Source organism: Adelges cooleyi, unplaced genomic scaffold, assembly GCF_023614345.1.
Source record: "Adelges cooleyi isolate 19-005CV unplaced genomic scaffold, UGA_ACOO_1.1 ACOO_flye_CR_arks_rails_tigmint_CR_PRNA_168, whole genome shotgun sequence".
In the NCBI taxonomy this organism is placed as follows: domain Eukaryota; kingdom Metazoa; phylum Arthropoda; class Insecta; order Hemiptera; family Adelgidae; genus Adelges; species Adelges cooleyi.
In genome coordinates, this window is record NW_026095825.1 from 513,868 (window position 1) to 528,860 (window position 14,993).

Sequence of the window (14,993 nt, forward strand, 5' to 3'; positions counted from 1 at the left end):
ATTTTTATGTATAAAAATTAAATATCTATGGCTTTATAAATAAACAAAGACTTCGAATACATTTTTTTTAATTTAAATAAATTTTAGATAAAGGGAAAAAGGTCATTTCAAAAAAATTTTCACATAAATGCCTTTTCTGATTTAAAATCCGAATTTTTGTCAAATTGTATGATATGGATTTTGATATAAAAATGATATATAAAAAAAACTTTTATTGAGCTTTCATTTAAAAAAAAGAAGTAGTAACAACAACTTTCAGATTTTCAACTTTTTAAATTTTCACAAAACCGTTTGGATTATAAGCTTGGTAAGAATTTTTTCGGGCAAATTAAATTTGAATTGGATTTTAGGAAAATTAAAACAACTACATATTATTCTGTTTTTATTATATTATTCAAATAACATTACAATTTATAACAATATTTATAGTTTATACATATTTTTTTAACATAAAATAGTCAACATTACACGACTTGTCTAGAATTAATAATTCCCACCAAGTTACTTTTATTCCATACAACATTTTCAATTGTTTCAAAAGTAAATTCACACATTTACGGCAAACTATTATTTGTCAATATACTTTGTTATGTAATTATTAATATAAAATATTAGATAAGTAACAACTGAAATGTAATGTAACGAGTTCGAGTAGATAAAAAGTTATGCTGTCCATAGTTTTTGATAATATATGTAATACTGTATCTTGCCTTTGGACGATAATAAAATGTAAATCTGTTTAGCGTTTCAACTGACTTCGGTGCAAATCTGTTTACATTCTAATTTTTCTTTATCTAGGAAAAACAAATAAAAACATTTTTTTATCGCTGTCCGAACAAATATTTTTAAATCGCCATTATAATAAGCACCTTCTTTTTTGTGTCTTACAACATTTTTGTTCGTTTTCACTAATATACGATGACCCAAACAATCAGCCACTTCTAAATAACATTTGTCTCGACAACACTTCTTGCAAAAATTGTATTCACATTTTAATCCCTGAAAATAATGTTAACAAATTATAAAAGCACATTAAAAAAATTTAAAAAAATGTTAACAAATGTTTAAAGTAAATTTCAGTACAAGATGTAAGAAAAATATTTTTATAGTTAAAACCAAATGTCTGTAGATAAGCTAGTGGGTATTTTAATCGTATGACAAATAATTATACCTTTGGATTTTTGCAATTTGAACAGAGCTCTTCGAACCCGCGTTGCGAACTACTGGATTTGTTTTTGATTTTATTCAATTTCTTCATTTTTTTCTTTGACATTTGCAATTCTTCAGTGATGTCTTCTTCGTTAGTCCGTTTTAAATTCTACAAAATCAAATCACGTTTTAAATATCAAATAAATACGCTTAAGTATATGGTTTTGAGTACTCTAAACTCACTTCTTTTTCATTAGCTAGTAAATTATTTGATTCTACATCGACTTCCGTGGTGTCCACACGACTCGGCGGTATCGCCCTGAGATACGGCTGACACAACCAAGGAGGAAAAACTAAGTTGTAATCTAAGAACGTCAAAAAAAAAAATTAGTATACTAAAAGTAATAAGGGGTATGTTAAAAAACCAACACAGTTTACCATTCTGGACGTTGTCCCACGGCAAAACTCCTGTATGAAAAGGTAAATATTTGTCTTTTAACAGATTGATGGCCCGTCTGAATTCGTCACGCGTCTGCCCTTTGGCCAAAATTTCTCTTATGCTTTCGTTTTCCGGTAAACAAAATCTAAAATCCAACTATGCATTAATTATTTTGATGCGCTCATTGTTCCATCAAAGTATAACGTTTGTGTTATTCGTAGTCACATACACGTGGTAACACAGTTTGAACAGATGGCCTCGAGTGTTGGACAGTGGACAAGGATATTGCTGGCTCAAGTCCAAGTACTCGAGTGCCGGTTCCCAAATGGGGGGCGTTTGGTTTTCGAAAATGTAAGGATTGTGCAGATGTCCTTCGGCAGACATTACACCTTCGCACATAGTTTCGTACAAACACCTGTGTACGTCGTTGCCGGTGAGTATGTTACCGTTGGCCAACACGGGAATATTAACGTTTTCTCTGCGACATAACACGACAGTTAAAAATTCGTCTATTACAATCATTTAACGATCGAACGTACTTGACGGCTTTTATTTGACTCCAATCAGCCAATCCTGTCAGCCGACCTTTTTGTTCCCGGATTCGACCGTGAACGGATAACATTTGGCAACCGGCTTCTTCTAACATTTTGGCGTATGCCACTGTTTTGGACACATCATCAAATATACGTATTTTGCAAGTCACCGGTACGCTAAGGTTTTGTCGCAACGTTTTCACTGTTGAGATAATGTTATTATTTAGAACATCGATTTAGTGTTACTTATAATATAATAAGAGTGACTCACCTATTTCGTGTATAAGCTTCCATTCATCCTGAAGGAATGATCCGTAGAACCCTCGCTTCGCTATTGCCTGTGGACATCCCAAATTCAAGTCGACGGCATCACAGCTGTCCTCTAAGAGTTTGCCAGCTTTCAACAGTGTTTGCGGATCATTTCCACAAAACTGAACGCAGTGAATAATGGTGATGTATTGTCGCTTCTTACAAATAATGCCGATAAAATGTGAAACATACCTGAACGATCAGCGGTCGGTCTTCGGGACAAGTAGTGAAAAATTCTCGGCGGTATTTTCTGTCTTGGACAAAATTTTGACTGTGCAACATCGGAGCGTAGCACAGTTGGGCACCGTGCTTACGAGCCAGCATTCGCCAAGCCAACTCGCTCTGCTCGACCATCGGAGCCAACACATACTTTGGTCTACCGAGTTTCTCCCATACGTTTTCCATTGAAGCATCCATCTGGTTTACACAAAGCCGACTTGGTTTAACTAACGGATAAATAATAATAAATGGTTAAATTTTGCTGTTTTTTTTTTTATTGCATATGGTTAAATACATCTAATGGATAAATAAATTGAAGACAAGAGGAAGAATATATTCTCAACTGTAGACACTTGAATAAATTAAAAAAAAAAAAAAAAACTGATAGTATTCATTTTTCATGGGCATTCGTTTATTTAAAAATTGGGTAAAACATATTTTATCATATTTAAGTTTACTCCACTGCAATTATAATCAAACATATGTCAACTCTAAATATATATTTATAAATTACCAAATGTACATACAATCACATTGATTCGATAATTATTTATGATAACAACGCTAAATCAGTTCAAACGTTAAAAAATATCTATAAAGTCGGTAGGGATTTCTTTCTAACTATAATACAATTATCATCCTATGTGATATAATAATAATAAATTTGATTAGTAATACAAAAATATTTGACGTTCAACGCTAATTTTTTCATAATAATAATAATAAAATATATGTCAACTATTACCACAAACGCATTACAATAGGTTGAAGAAAACTATATAAAAAAGAAATTGTATTTAAAAAGGTAAAAAAAAATGAATAGACAATAGTAATACAATGATAGGTAATAAAATAGTTAATTTTACAAAAAGTACCAAACACGGAATAGAAAACATTTTATCAAAATCTATAGGTAGAATTACATGAAATGAAAAAGTTTACCACAAGTCTCATTTAATTAATTTAAAATTGTTACAAACCAACTACGCTTAGAATTTAATGATAGGTAAATTCATTGAAAAAAAAATATATATATATAACAAAATGCATATGGATCAACCGTCAAAATAGTTTATAAAGTAAAAAGTTTATAGAAAACACCGATTAACGGTTGCCGTAACAATAATTTAATGTTGCTTTTGACAAAACCGTCGGAAATATAAAAAGGAATAAAACATAAATAAATGGTCAACTAATTCACGGGTCGACACGGATACACTAAAGATGAATGTAAAACGATAATTGAAAAATTATTGAAATATTCACATTTTACACCGCGTGAGAACGAATATGATAAATATTAAATACAAATAATACAACAAAACAAAAATTACATAGTACTTTTTGTACGTTGTTTCAATTAAAAACATGATCGAGCTGGCCGAGTTATATTTTACTATAATAATATAAAATATATATTTTTGCTAACAAAACAAAACGCCGACACAACAATACACGCATAAGGGTTGTTATGTTCAAGGGAGTTTTTTCAGGTACAAATTATGAGTTTGACGATTCTTGAACAAATCGTTTTGAATATTCGTTCCCACTCGTTTGATTGCACATCAACTCGCTCGATTGATATGATGGTTTTTTTTATATATTTTGTAACACATTACAATATTGTTGGTATCTTTTTGCTAGGTCTAACATACAAAGAAAAAAAAAATACAAAAATCAGAGTTGGCAAAAAAACGTCACTGGATATTTTTTTACATGGATGGTTTTTTGCATGTCTAAATAAACTTAACTGGGTTAACAAAAAAAAAAACGAGCTTTTGCCAACTTCGATAAGAACAGACACGAAGTTCTAGCATAATGAGTACCTGGAACAATTTTTCTTGTCCCCTCCCGAAAAAACTTGTTCCAGGTACACATGACATAAAATGTAGCGCGTTAATAAATTATTATCACTGGAGAATGGAGGAGAGCAGCTCACGCGCTCTTGGAAGTGTTGTGCGGGGAAGACAACCAACTGCAAGGTCTGGTCTGGGGCTGACGGTTCTTCAGCTGTGGCGTCGACGGGTTGGACAGGCCGGACTCGTGGATGGGCGACAGGTTGGACGACTTGGAGTGCTTCATCTGCGGGTTGCTCTTGCGCCTCTGCTTCTTGAGCGGTTGCTGTTCCACCAGCGCCAACACTTGGCCAAGTTCCTTGAGCGTGATCTTCTGCCGGGCCGACTGCGACAGCGCCGGCAACGTGGTCAGCGAACTCGAGTTGAACGACTTCCAGTCGTTGACTATGGTCAGGTCGTCGGCCGGTATGACCCGGTTACGGCGGACGGCGAACGGCGACGGCGGCACTTTGACGTGCATACTGGTTCGTTCGAACACCGGTTCAGGTTTCTGGAAACAGCAGCAGAACCCTTTCCGTTTGCCCAGCACGAAAAAAGTGTTTCTCCGCATTCTGTTCTTCTCCAGACAGTATCGGCATTTTGGCACATTCTGCACGCGGTCGTCCGGATTGGCTGCCGCCGCCGCCGCCTCCAGCTCTCTGAGCCGGCCGCCACGTCCTCCTGCCCCGTACGCTTCCACAGTTTCCACGGTTAACGCGGTTTGCGCTTTGGCTGCCGCCGTCATCGAGACCCCGTTGTGGATGCCGCAAGATGGCCGTTTTCGACGGGCGGTCGCGCCGTAACAGCACGCGGTCGCGTACACCTTGGACAAGAGCGACTTATGCGAGCCCACCGACAGGTTGTTGGCGGACGCACCGGCCGATGATGCCACGCCGTTCCTCGAATCGAACTCCGGGTACCGCCGGTAGTTTCTGATGTACTCGTACGTGGTGATGCCCAGAAACGATATGTACGCGTGGAATACGCACAAGTGCAGCAAGAGCACCATGGCGATCAGGGCGAGTGCGCACTGCAGCATCGCGATCATTAGGAAGCTGTCGCGGTCCACCGGCAGGCGGCTGACGCTGAACAGCTGGTTGGCCTGCACGGTGTCGTTGGAGAACCACGGCCGCAGGTAGTTTTCCACACGTAGCGGGTCGACGTGGTACAGAAGCAGTTCGGTGGCCGATAGCAGCACGATCACGAGGCACGCGAGCACGGCCGACACTACGCTCACGACGAACGCTACGTAGTTGCGGGCCCCGACGCACTGGTTCAGCCACTTGCAGTGATGGTCGAACTTCTCCACGCATTTGTTGCACGACCCGCAGTGCTTGGTCCGGCTGGACGTGTAAATGTTGCAAAGGTGGCACTTGCCGTTCTCGATAACGTGCGCGTGTTTGGCTTTGTCCAGCTCAGGCACGGGCTTGAGTACGTCGCGTCGGACGCGGAGTTGCGGGTCCGCCGGGTCTATGAGCAACGCTGCGAAGTGCGATACGACGTGCAGGAAGAACAGGCTGCCCAGCACGAACAGCACACCCGGGTATAGGTTCGGGCCCAGTCCGGGCAAGAGCACTCCAAACGAACAGGCCCCGAACGCGGCCAACACTAGCCAGCCGGCCACTTGCTGCGGATGCCACGGCCGCTGCAGCCCATTGGTGCGTCGTTGCCGCCGTCTGGTCTCGCCGCGGCACAACGTCATTTTGGCATTGCACGATCAAAAAATGAGTTCAAATAACTCTCGAATCAATAAAAAAAAAACCCCGTTCACATTGCGCGCACTGTACAGTAATAGAATCAACGACGAAAGTGTTGCGACGGCGAAACACAAAGAAACCGCGACGGCGGAAACATAGCACGGCAGTGCTCGCCGGAGGGATGAACGCGACTGAGAGAGGGCGAACTGCGAACCGACGGAATGTGCTCTTTACATACAACCCTCGTTCAGCGTACACTCGCATTCACAGTCCCCCCCTACTCCGTCGAGCGGTGCGTCACGCTATCGATCAGTCGTCGCGCCGCGCATCCCCCGAGTAGCGACCATCGCGATATGTTTCGTTCCACCAACGCGCTTTTATCAACTACAGCACCCACGCGATATGATGATACGTGCATAACGTATCGAACGGACGGACCGAGACAGACAGTCAGACGGCTAGACCTACTCTGAAAACCTACTTAAAATTTTTTTCTCAACACAATTTCAATTTTAAATCAATCACAGGCCGATTGATTATCCGTCGTGACAAAACCTTTACTGTCGTTCGAACCGCTTACACGGGTCACGATAATGATGATAACAATACAACATTAATAATATACCATTGAATGCGAACAAAAAGAAATAGAAGTGCACATAGTTTCTAAAATAATATTTACCGGAAACCAACACTAAAGGCGTTCGAACCGATCACATTTCTAACCAGAAAAAGACATAACAAAAACTGACCCGGTTTGCAACAACATATTGTGTATTAGGGTTTTTCCGGTCACGACTTTGTTATAAGACAAACTATCGACGAAGGGGTCGATTGATAATTTCAAACTATCCCTTAACTTGGCATTATATCTTTAATGATATCTACATACATTTTATGTATAACGTTCTATGGCCAACCTAAAAAGTACTATTATTTTAATTATCTTTGGTAAGTATTTAAAAATTAGCCCTTTCTAAGTTAAGAACTATTTTAAACAGTTGATTTTCTAACCAAAAACACCAATGTACGTACATTATCGAAACATTCATCAACAAAGTAAATGTCCGTGGCCGGAAAAATGACAAAAACAGTTATATTTTTTAATTTTTCGGGATAATTTAACTCTATAATAGGCAAAATACAATTTAAAAAAAAAACAATAGTCAACATCACCACCCTGCGTAAACGTGATAAACATGACAGTCAATTAATTTACACTGTACGAAAATATTTGACTTTTCTTTTTAGAACAAGAACCAAAAATACATCCATTTTTAAATTATTGTCTAAAATCGTTTCCAAGTAAATGGTTTTTATTGTATTGGTTTTCCTTTGTGGAATTCAGACTAACCTCCGGAATCGAGTAGAATTGTACATAGTTTTTTTCTATACCTATACAAAAGAAAATTTTGTTTGTAAGTTGTTTTTTAAAAATCTGGAAGCGATTCATAATCCTATTAAATTTGTTGCAATTGGGGGTGTTTGGCTCCATTAATTAAATGGGGTTAAAAATTGTCGATCGATAACATAGTTAAGAGAATTCAAAACGAACGGCTTTTAAGCTCATATATCTTTACAAAATTGAAATTTGCCCATCCTAAGTACCTAGTAAACATTTTGTCAGGCTTGTTAGTCTAAAACGTCGAGAAAAAAACGGGCCGCTTTAAATGCCCTTGACAAAAACTCAACATTTTTTCATAAATAATTTGATTTGTGAACAAAAAAAATGTTTATAATTAAATCGAGAAGATAAACTTGCCGTCTTTGATTTAGATTTTCGTTTATGTGAAAAAAAAAAGAACCAATAAGTAATAATATTATAAACTATTTTGATTGGTCGAAATAAAAACCTACAAACAATACATTTGTGGATGTCGTGTTATACAATTAGTGTTCCAAATAAAATTCGATGCGTTTAAAATGATATACAGTAAACACATTTAATAACAGTTCTGTGTCATATTATTATACGTCGTTGACCTAAAAAGTAAAAATAACAACATTGCGTTGTATTACATTTTATGTAAAATAAAATTCACGAAAACTCGAAAGTGTACTTTATACCCAATAATAATCATACAGCAAAAACTAATAATTACTATTTTTCCGTTGCTGTTTGCATTACTTCACTAGGAAAATTCAATTAGGTATATATATTTTTATAATATGCAGCCCTTCGTTGCGTATAAGTGTTTTTTTTTTTTTTGTTTATCATTTTAACTGTGTAAAATGTATATTATGGTTAGTCGTTGACCTAAAAACGCCCGCAAAAATAATCCAAGTATCCAACAACAACAAAAAAAGACAACAAATATTTTTATATAAAAACGAAAATAATCGAAAAAACCTACTGCTTAAAACTAATGTTTTGAAGTTAAATCTGGCCTAAAACAAGGAGACGCCTTATATTACCTGCATTATTTAACTTGGCTCTCGAAAAAATAATAAGAGACACAAACGACGACCGAAGGATGGAGATCAACAATGATCAAGTTATGTTAGCTTGTGCAGATGACATTGTGGTAATGGGTGAAACCAAAGAGGAAGTCGTCAACTCAACATCCAAGCTCATAAACGCAAGTAAAGGAATGGGATTGCATGTAAACGAGGGGAAAACTAAGTACGTGGTCGTTTCGAGAAGACCGCCAGATATATAGACTCCATAGAAGTTGATAATTATAAATTTGAAAAAGTTGATAATTTCAAGTACTTGGGCGTGAACATCAACAACAAAAATTATATGCATACAGAAATAAACGAACGGATCACTAGTGCAAAAAAAGATGCTATTTCAGTATTATCAAGCTCCTGAGATCCAAGCTATTATCCAGAGAATCACAGATACTACTATACCATAGTTACCTTCGACCTGTGATGACATACGCCTGTGAAACCTGGTCATTGACTAAAGGTGATAGCAAAAGACTTACCACGTTAAGGAAGTGTTTTTGTGGGTATTTGTTTAACTTTAACCGAATACGATAAATTTAATTGTAAATTTTCAAGAAAATATGTTGTACAAATGCCGTATGGCATATGATTATGATAAATAAATGTTTTGATTTTTATTTATAATTTGTAAGAATACATTATAATATTTTAATCTCAGTTTATCAATTTTCGCTATAATATTTTATCATTATCTAAAAACTGTTTAATTGAATGGTATTAAAACTAAACCAGAACTCCAAAAGATACAAAATATAAATTTGAAAATTACATTTTTCGACTTCCTACAAGTGCTGGCCAAGAAGAAATGTTTAACGAAAAGGGTCGCTACACCCTTATACGATGACGAAATTATAATCCGTCCCGAAAAGCATACTGTTAAAAAACTTCTTGGTGGACCTGCATAATTAAATTCTGCATGAAAGTTATAAAATAATTTTAAGCAACAATAACTGCTCCTTTGTAAGTTGACAAAAAATTAAAACGCTTATGAATTTTATTTATTATAGTTATTATAATATCACAATCAATTTGCTTCAACATATTTTATTTTAACAACTATGAAATCGCTATATTATGTTTTTGTTGTAACATTTCTAATACGGCTTTTCGTAAAATATATTATAACACTAGCTCTGATTATTTTTTTATATATATTTACATTTTTTATTTTAAATTGATCATTTAAATATCGTTTATACAATAGTAGGTACAAATTGTAAATACAGTAAAAACAGTCATGAATGAAATCACACTTTTTTTGCCAAGCCAATTCCTATGTTATCTATGCTTTTACTGTATAATAAGGAAATTGTTAGTTTCATCAAAAGGAATTTCTACCATAAACATAAATTTATCCGTTAAGAACAACATTCCGCTAACGGCTGGTTCTGTTGTAATATTTTGAACAGCATTATCATATGTTATTTTATTGGTATGACAATTAACAATTGTGATTCATCGCCGTGAACCATAACTCTGCTGAGTGAACGATAACACATGTTTTGACACATACAATACTTTAGTTTATTCTGATCGGTTATTATATGCCACAACGAGATTTATATCTTTTAACTGGGCAAAAAAAAAGTCGAAAATCAGTGTGAAAATATATGTGTTCTTTGCTAGTTAGTGTACATTTTCTTTATTGTAAACAATCAAAATTAAGACTTTCTATCAAATAAAAAATTAATTAAAAGCTGAATCAATGGTATTTCATTGATGTTCAGTTATAAAAATCCACACATAAAATATATACTTAAAAACTACTAAATATTTTAATTACTTGAGTTGTAGTATTCAATATAAATATCTTATCATGATCTAATCGACTCACTCAATAAATGTATAAATTAATAACAAAATATAATAATTATTACTATGTTAACTACAAATTGGTTAGAAAGGATAATTATTTCTAACAGATGTATTAATTTTTTAGATTTTAAATTCAATACAAAAAAAGAAAAATAATAATAAACAGATTGTTTGAAATATTATTATGCAAGTACCTACCTTAATGTTATCAATAACTGAACGAACGTTGAAGGGCTGCAAACGATACCGATTAAATAAGTTTGTTTTTTAAGCCGTTAACTTTTAATCGAGGAACATACATTTGTAATCAAATTTATCAGTTCAAAAGTAAATTTTAATTTTAAACCGAGTTTTAAAAGAACCGAAAAAGTCGACAGGCTTCAGAGTCGATAGTCGATATTGAAGTTTGTAATTTGATAACATAATATGATAAGAGAACCACGTTTCCACGATGTAGACAAGATAAATAAATATTCCACAATATTATTGTGCACGTCTCATACGGTAATCAGGGGTTCTCAAAAACAAGATAAAAAATATTGTTTGAATATCTTGAAATTCTAATTTTTAAACACAAATTATGAATAATTTTAATTAAACGACAATTCTGATCTACACTTGGCTAGATAGCTCAAATCTTAATTTGAGTTGTCGTGGCAACATTTAAGAAACAATAATTGCCTATTGTTATAAGTTATGACGGAGAAATAACAAGGTGTTTAGGAAAAAAAACCTGAGCAAAACTCGTGGTTTGTAATGAAATAATGTATTATTTTAGTTCTGAACAATTTCCAACTCAAATAGTAGGTATATATTCAATAATAGACAAATCAGATTTTTTCAAATACCAATATCATAGGTACTTATCTAGGATGCATATCTAGATTTATGACTGAAAATTATACGAAATTCGCAATCTTTTTAAGTGTTAAGAATTTATAGGTTCAATACTTGTAATCCATGTTTTACATTTTGTACAAATAACAATAACTACTGTACTTCTAAAATACTTTTAATACTTTTCAATGTACGTGTACCTATTGTGTGGGTACCTCGTTTTCTATCATTCAATGTAACCTTTAAGAGTACTATTTCAAATCCAAGGATATTGATGAAATAATAACAATTTTTTTTAAATGCCTCCACTTCAAAAACATGTTTTTAATAAACTGGCGTTTGCAACTGTAAGACAAAAGTTATTTTCTATTTAAAAACATGTACGGTTTGAATGCAAGTTGATTTTTATATGCACGTTAGGTATTATAATGTAACAAAATAATTTTATTTGCTCTGAAGCCCTACAACAGTAGGTACCGGAACATTTGGAAAATACATGTGTTTGAGAATTTTGTGATTATTTAATATTTTGTCTTAAAAATGCGTATAGCTAGTTTTGTTTTTTTATTAAAATATGTAAATATACAGTGTAACGTTATATATATATATATATATATTTATTGTTCTGTATGCACATTATTTAACAAACTTATGTGCAAAGTAGTAAGGTACCCAATGATCGCATAGTATTTTTCTGTTAGTATCTTAAACACAATCGAAGAAAATCAACACTCACGCAGGTCGTCGAATTTTTATTGTGATTTTATCTTTTTTTTTAACTATAAGTTTCGGCTAAACAATCACCTAAGTTGCTTTAGGTTGTTTTGAAATAATTTTTATTACAGCCAAGTACGGTTTAAATAATAATAAAAAAAAAAACTATTGTAAATATCCGCGTTATTAGAGTGCTTAGGTTGAAGCAACCTTTGCGGCTGCAAAATAAAATAAGTATACTACAATAATCAAGTCAGACTACATCGATTTTCAATTTAAAAAATTGTACTTGGTGCTCCCCGATCGCTGTTCAGTGAGTATATTGAAAAACAAATTGTATTTTACATTCGGTAGTTAAGTGCTAAACGAGCAACTATGGTTAATAAAAAGGAAACGACTCCCACGACGATCGTCCTCGCCGTTATATTCGCGTTCGGAATGTTGGAAAACGAAGTGCACTGCAGCAGGGGACTGCCCAACGATATAGAAGTTTTAATGGCAAAGTTACCAAGCGTGCAACAAGCAAAGACTGGTTACACGAACGATCCGCCAATACGTGAACCGTTGGATAAAAATCACGCACACGGCCTCCAATATCAGATGACGAGAAAGTTCGAACGAATCACTTGTGCCTTTTATTTTAGCGTCGTGCAACACCTGAAATTATCGCAACACTTTTTTCGACAGCCAACGAGCGACGATGAATTTGATTACATCTCGAAATTCCAACCGATAATGAGCCTGATGATCGGTTCGGTGTCCGAGAATGGCGGAATGACCGTTCCCGGTTTGTGGATGTTCAAAAAGTATTTGGAAGAATTGCAAGACTACAGATCATTAGCGAGTGGAAGCATGCCGTACAAGGATGTGTTAATACAAATAAAAGAAATACACTCAGCCTTGCTAAGCAATTTAATCAAATTCACCGGACGTTGTGATCGGCCTAACCAATTCGAAATACCCGTCAACGACATTGTCGAAATACCCCCGGAATACTTAAATGCAGAATACAGGAGAATGATTATGAAAAACTTCAACGACATTTCGACGTTGATTGACGTAAACCAGAGATGCGGCGTGACTGTGGACAACCCGGATACATATTCTTTAAACCAGTTATATTTCGGCGACTTGGCATACAACCACCATAGAATCGACGAAGTCCAATTCACGTTCGACGTGGGCGTCGTTTGGGATAATTTCAATTCCCAGTTGAGAAATAACCTCGTCGAGGCTCACGATTTCACCAATTGTAAGATGGCACTCGGCGGCGACCATCCTGTACACAAATACCACACGAGCGTTTTCGACTTTGTGTACTTAATCGTTCTGAGGTTGACTCGTCGGAGTTTGCCAAATACCAAATCGCACACGTGTTTTTGCGGTTTACACCTTACCAAGAATTACGACAAAGTTCGACCAATAGCGAACGAGTTAAAGAAATTTGTAGACCTACTGGACCAACGACACGGTGGGTTTTTAAAAAAGATACACAGTGAGTTGGATACAGATCAGGAGTGTTACGACCACGTAGCGGCGAATATAAAAAGAGCGGAAGAGAAGTTAAAACTCAAATACCATCTGACCTTCATCGATGCACGTACTGGAAGAAAAGAGATATCCAGACGGGTTGAAATACTTGTTTCAGAGCTAGAACTGGACGAAAACAGGCCAGGATTAAACGTCGACGTTAGAACAATGATGGTTTTCTATCTATACATAGTAAACGTACTGTTCGAAGGCATTGATTTTTTCGTTACCGATTCGATTTACGATTCTACTAAATTTCTAGAAACAGATTTTGATAGTAATTTAGGTTGTTAAATAGTATTTACAGGCAAATATTAGTAAAAATACAATTGTTTCTTAGCACTGTTTAGTATTTGTTAATTTTCAAATAAAAATAATTAATATTTATTTTATTTTAGTCGAGATTAAAAAAATGTATAATTCCTTTTTAGTAAAAAAAAACTGGTGGGACGGACTAATGTAATTTGCTATTTGCGTGAGAGCTAAACTTCCAGATCCACGAAATAAATATTATTAATTTTTGTTATTTCAATGCTTATAATTTAAATGTTGTCAATTGACAGTCGTTTATCTAATTTAATATTTCACTTTTCCTCAAGGTTCTCAGGACTCGCTATATTTATGAGTTGAAATTTATAATTTTAATTCCGTTCTCTTACCTCAGCTAGCTCAAGAGTTAAACACAATTAAATGATAACTAATATAAATGTATTTTTAAAACTGCGTTTTAAGTGAAAAGTATTAAATACATGTCGTCCATATTTAACTAAAATAAATAAGATTAAAAAAACTCGCCCTTACCTTCTCCTAATTTATTTAAATTTTTACTTGTTTGCATGTACACCCAACTTGTATCATCAATTTTTATAATCTAACATGTTGTATAAACAATTTATTAATATATATGTATTGTTACTGATACTCTAAGCTTTCGGTCGTTTACGAATAAAAATAAAATTCAAATATTTACTTGCAGTTCATAAATGCAAAGACATTCATTTTTTAATTACTAATTTGAATGAAGATTTTTATTTGTTATTATTCTTTAAGTGAGCTTTATACAAGAAAGCGTTATTAAATATTTCAAAAACAGATTATTTGTTAAATATTGATTATTGTCAATGTAGACCATAATAATTCTTAAACATTGTTCATTAGAAGTATTTTAATTTATAATTATTTTTATATTGTTTCGTCCCATTACCAAACCCTTCACATGAGGGAAACAAAGTTAGCTTCTATTGTGTTAGGACTGAAGATACACTTGTTTGCAATGATTTTATTAAATTTTATGCTTTGTGTCTCAATAAATGTCAAACAAATATTTGAGTCGCTTCCAAGTTACCTTCTGATTGAATATTAGGTACCTTGAATAATATTTTTAAAAAACTGGTAATTGTAAGCTAAACTATAAATAAATAAATATGTTACAACAAGTGACAACAAAAATAAACAACGCTTC

At 34.6% G+C, this 14,993-nt stretch overlaps 2 protein-coding genes across 3 annotated transcripts; both read right to left on the minus strand.

The window, feature by feature from the left end:
* Positions 1 to 430: 430 nt before the first annotated feature.
* Positions 431 to 10,849, minus strand: LOC126833035 (tRNA-dihydrouridine(16/17) synthase [NAD(P)(+)]-like). 2 transcript variants are annotated; one of them, XM_050564147.1, is made up of 10 exons: positions 10,649 to 10,849; positions 2,623 to 2,847; positions 2,393 to 2,552; positions 2,128 to 2,323; positions 1,818 to 2,066; positions 1,588 to 1,733; positions 1,393 to 1,514; positions 1,172 to 1,318; positions 870 to 999; positions 431 to 794 (listed from the first exon to the last, which is right to left on the minus strand). In XM_050564147.1, exons 2-10 carry the CDS (start codon positions 2,845 to 2,847, stop codon positions 748 to 750), a joined length of 1,422 nt encoding a protein of 473 aa, XP_050420104.1. In that variant the 5' UTR covers positions 10,649 to 10,849; the 3' UTR covers positions 431 to 747. The 2 variants fall into 2 exon arrangements, with proteins under 2 accessions (XP_050420104.1, XP_050420103.1); XM_050564146.1 differs by having other exon boundaries at positions 2,623 to 2,876.
* On the minus strand, positions 3,084 to 7,393 carry LOC126833034 (uncharacterized). The gene has a single exon (XM_050564145.1). The coding sequence runs from the start codon at positions 6,184 to 6,186 to the stop codon at positions 4,585 to 4,587; it is 1,602 nt and encodes a 533-aa protein (XP_050420102.1). The 5' UTR covers positions 6,187 to 7,393; the 3' UTR covers positions 3,084 to 4,584.
* Positions 10,850 to 14,993: the final 4,144 nt, after the last annotated feature.

Bases quoted from the DNA above. Each gene is read 5' to 3' on its own strand.
- LOC126833035 (XM_050564147.1), bottom strand. From the start codon at position 2,847: ATGGATGCTTCAATGGAAAACGTATGGGAGAAACTCGGTAGACCAAAG. The intron at 2,324-2,392 runs GTGAGTCACTCT...TTATCTCAACAG, and splicing joins GAAGCTTATACACGAAATAG to TGAAAACGTTGCGACAAAAC. The intron at 1,515-1,587 runs GTAAACTGTGTT...TGACGTTCTTAG, and splicing joins GTGGGACAACGTCCAGAATG to ATTACAACTTAGTTTTTCCT.
- LOC126833034 (XM_050564145.1), bottom strand. From the start codon at position 6,186: ATGACGTTGTGCCGCGGCGAGACCAGACGGCGGCAACGACGCACCAAT.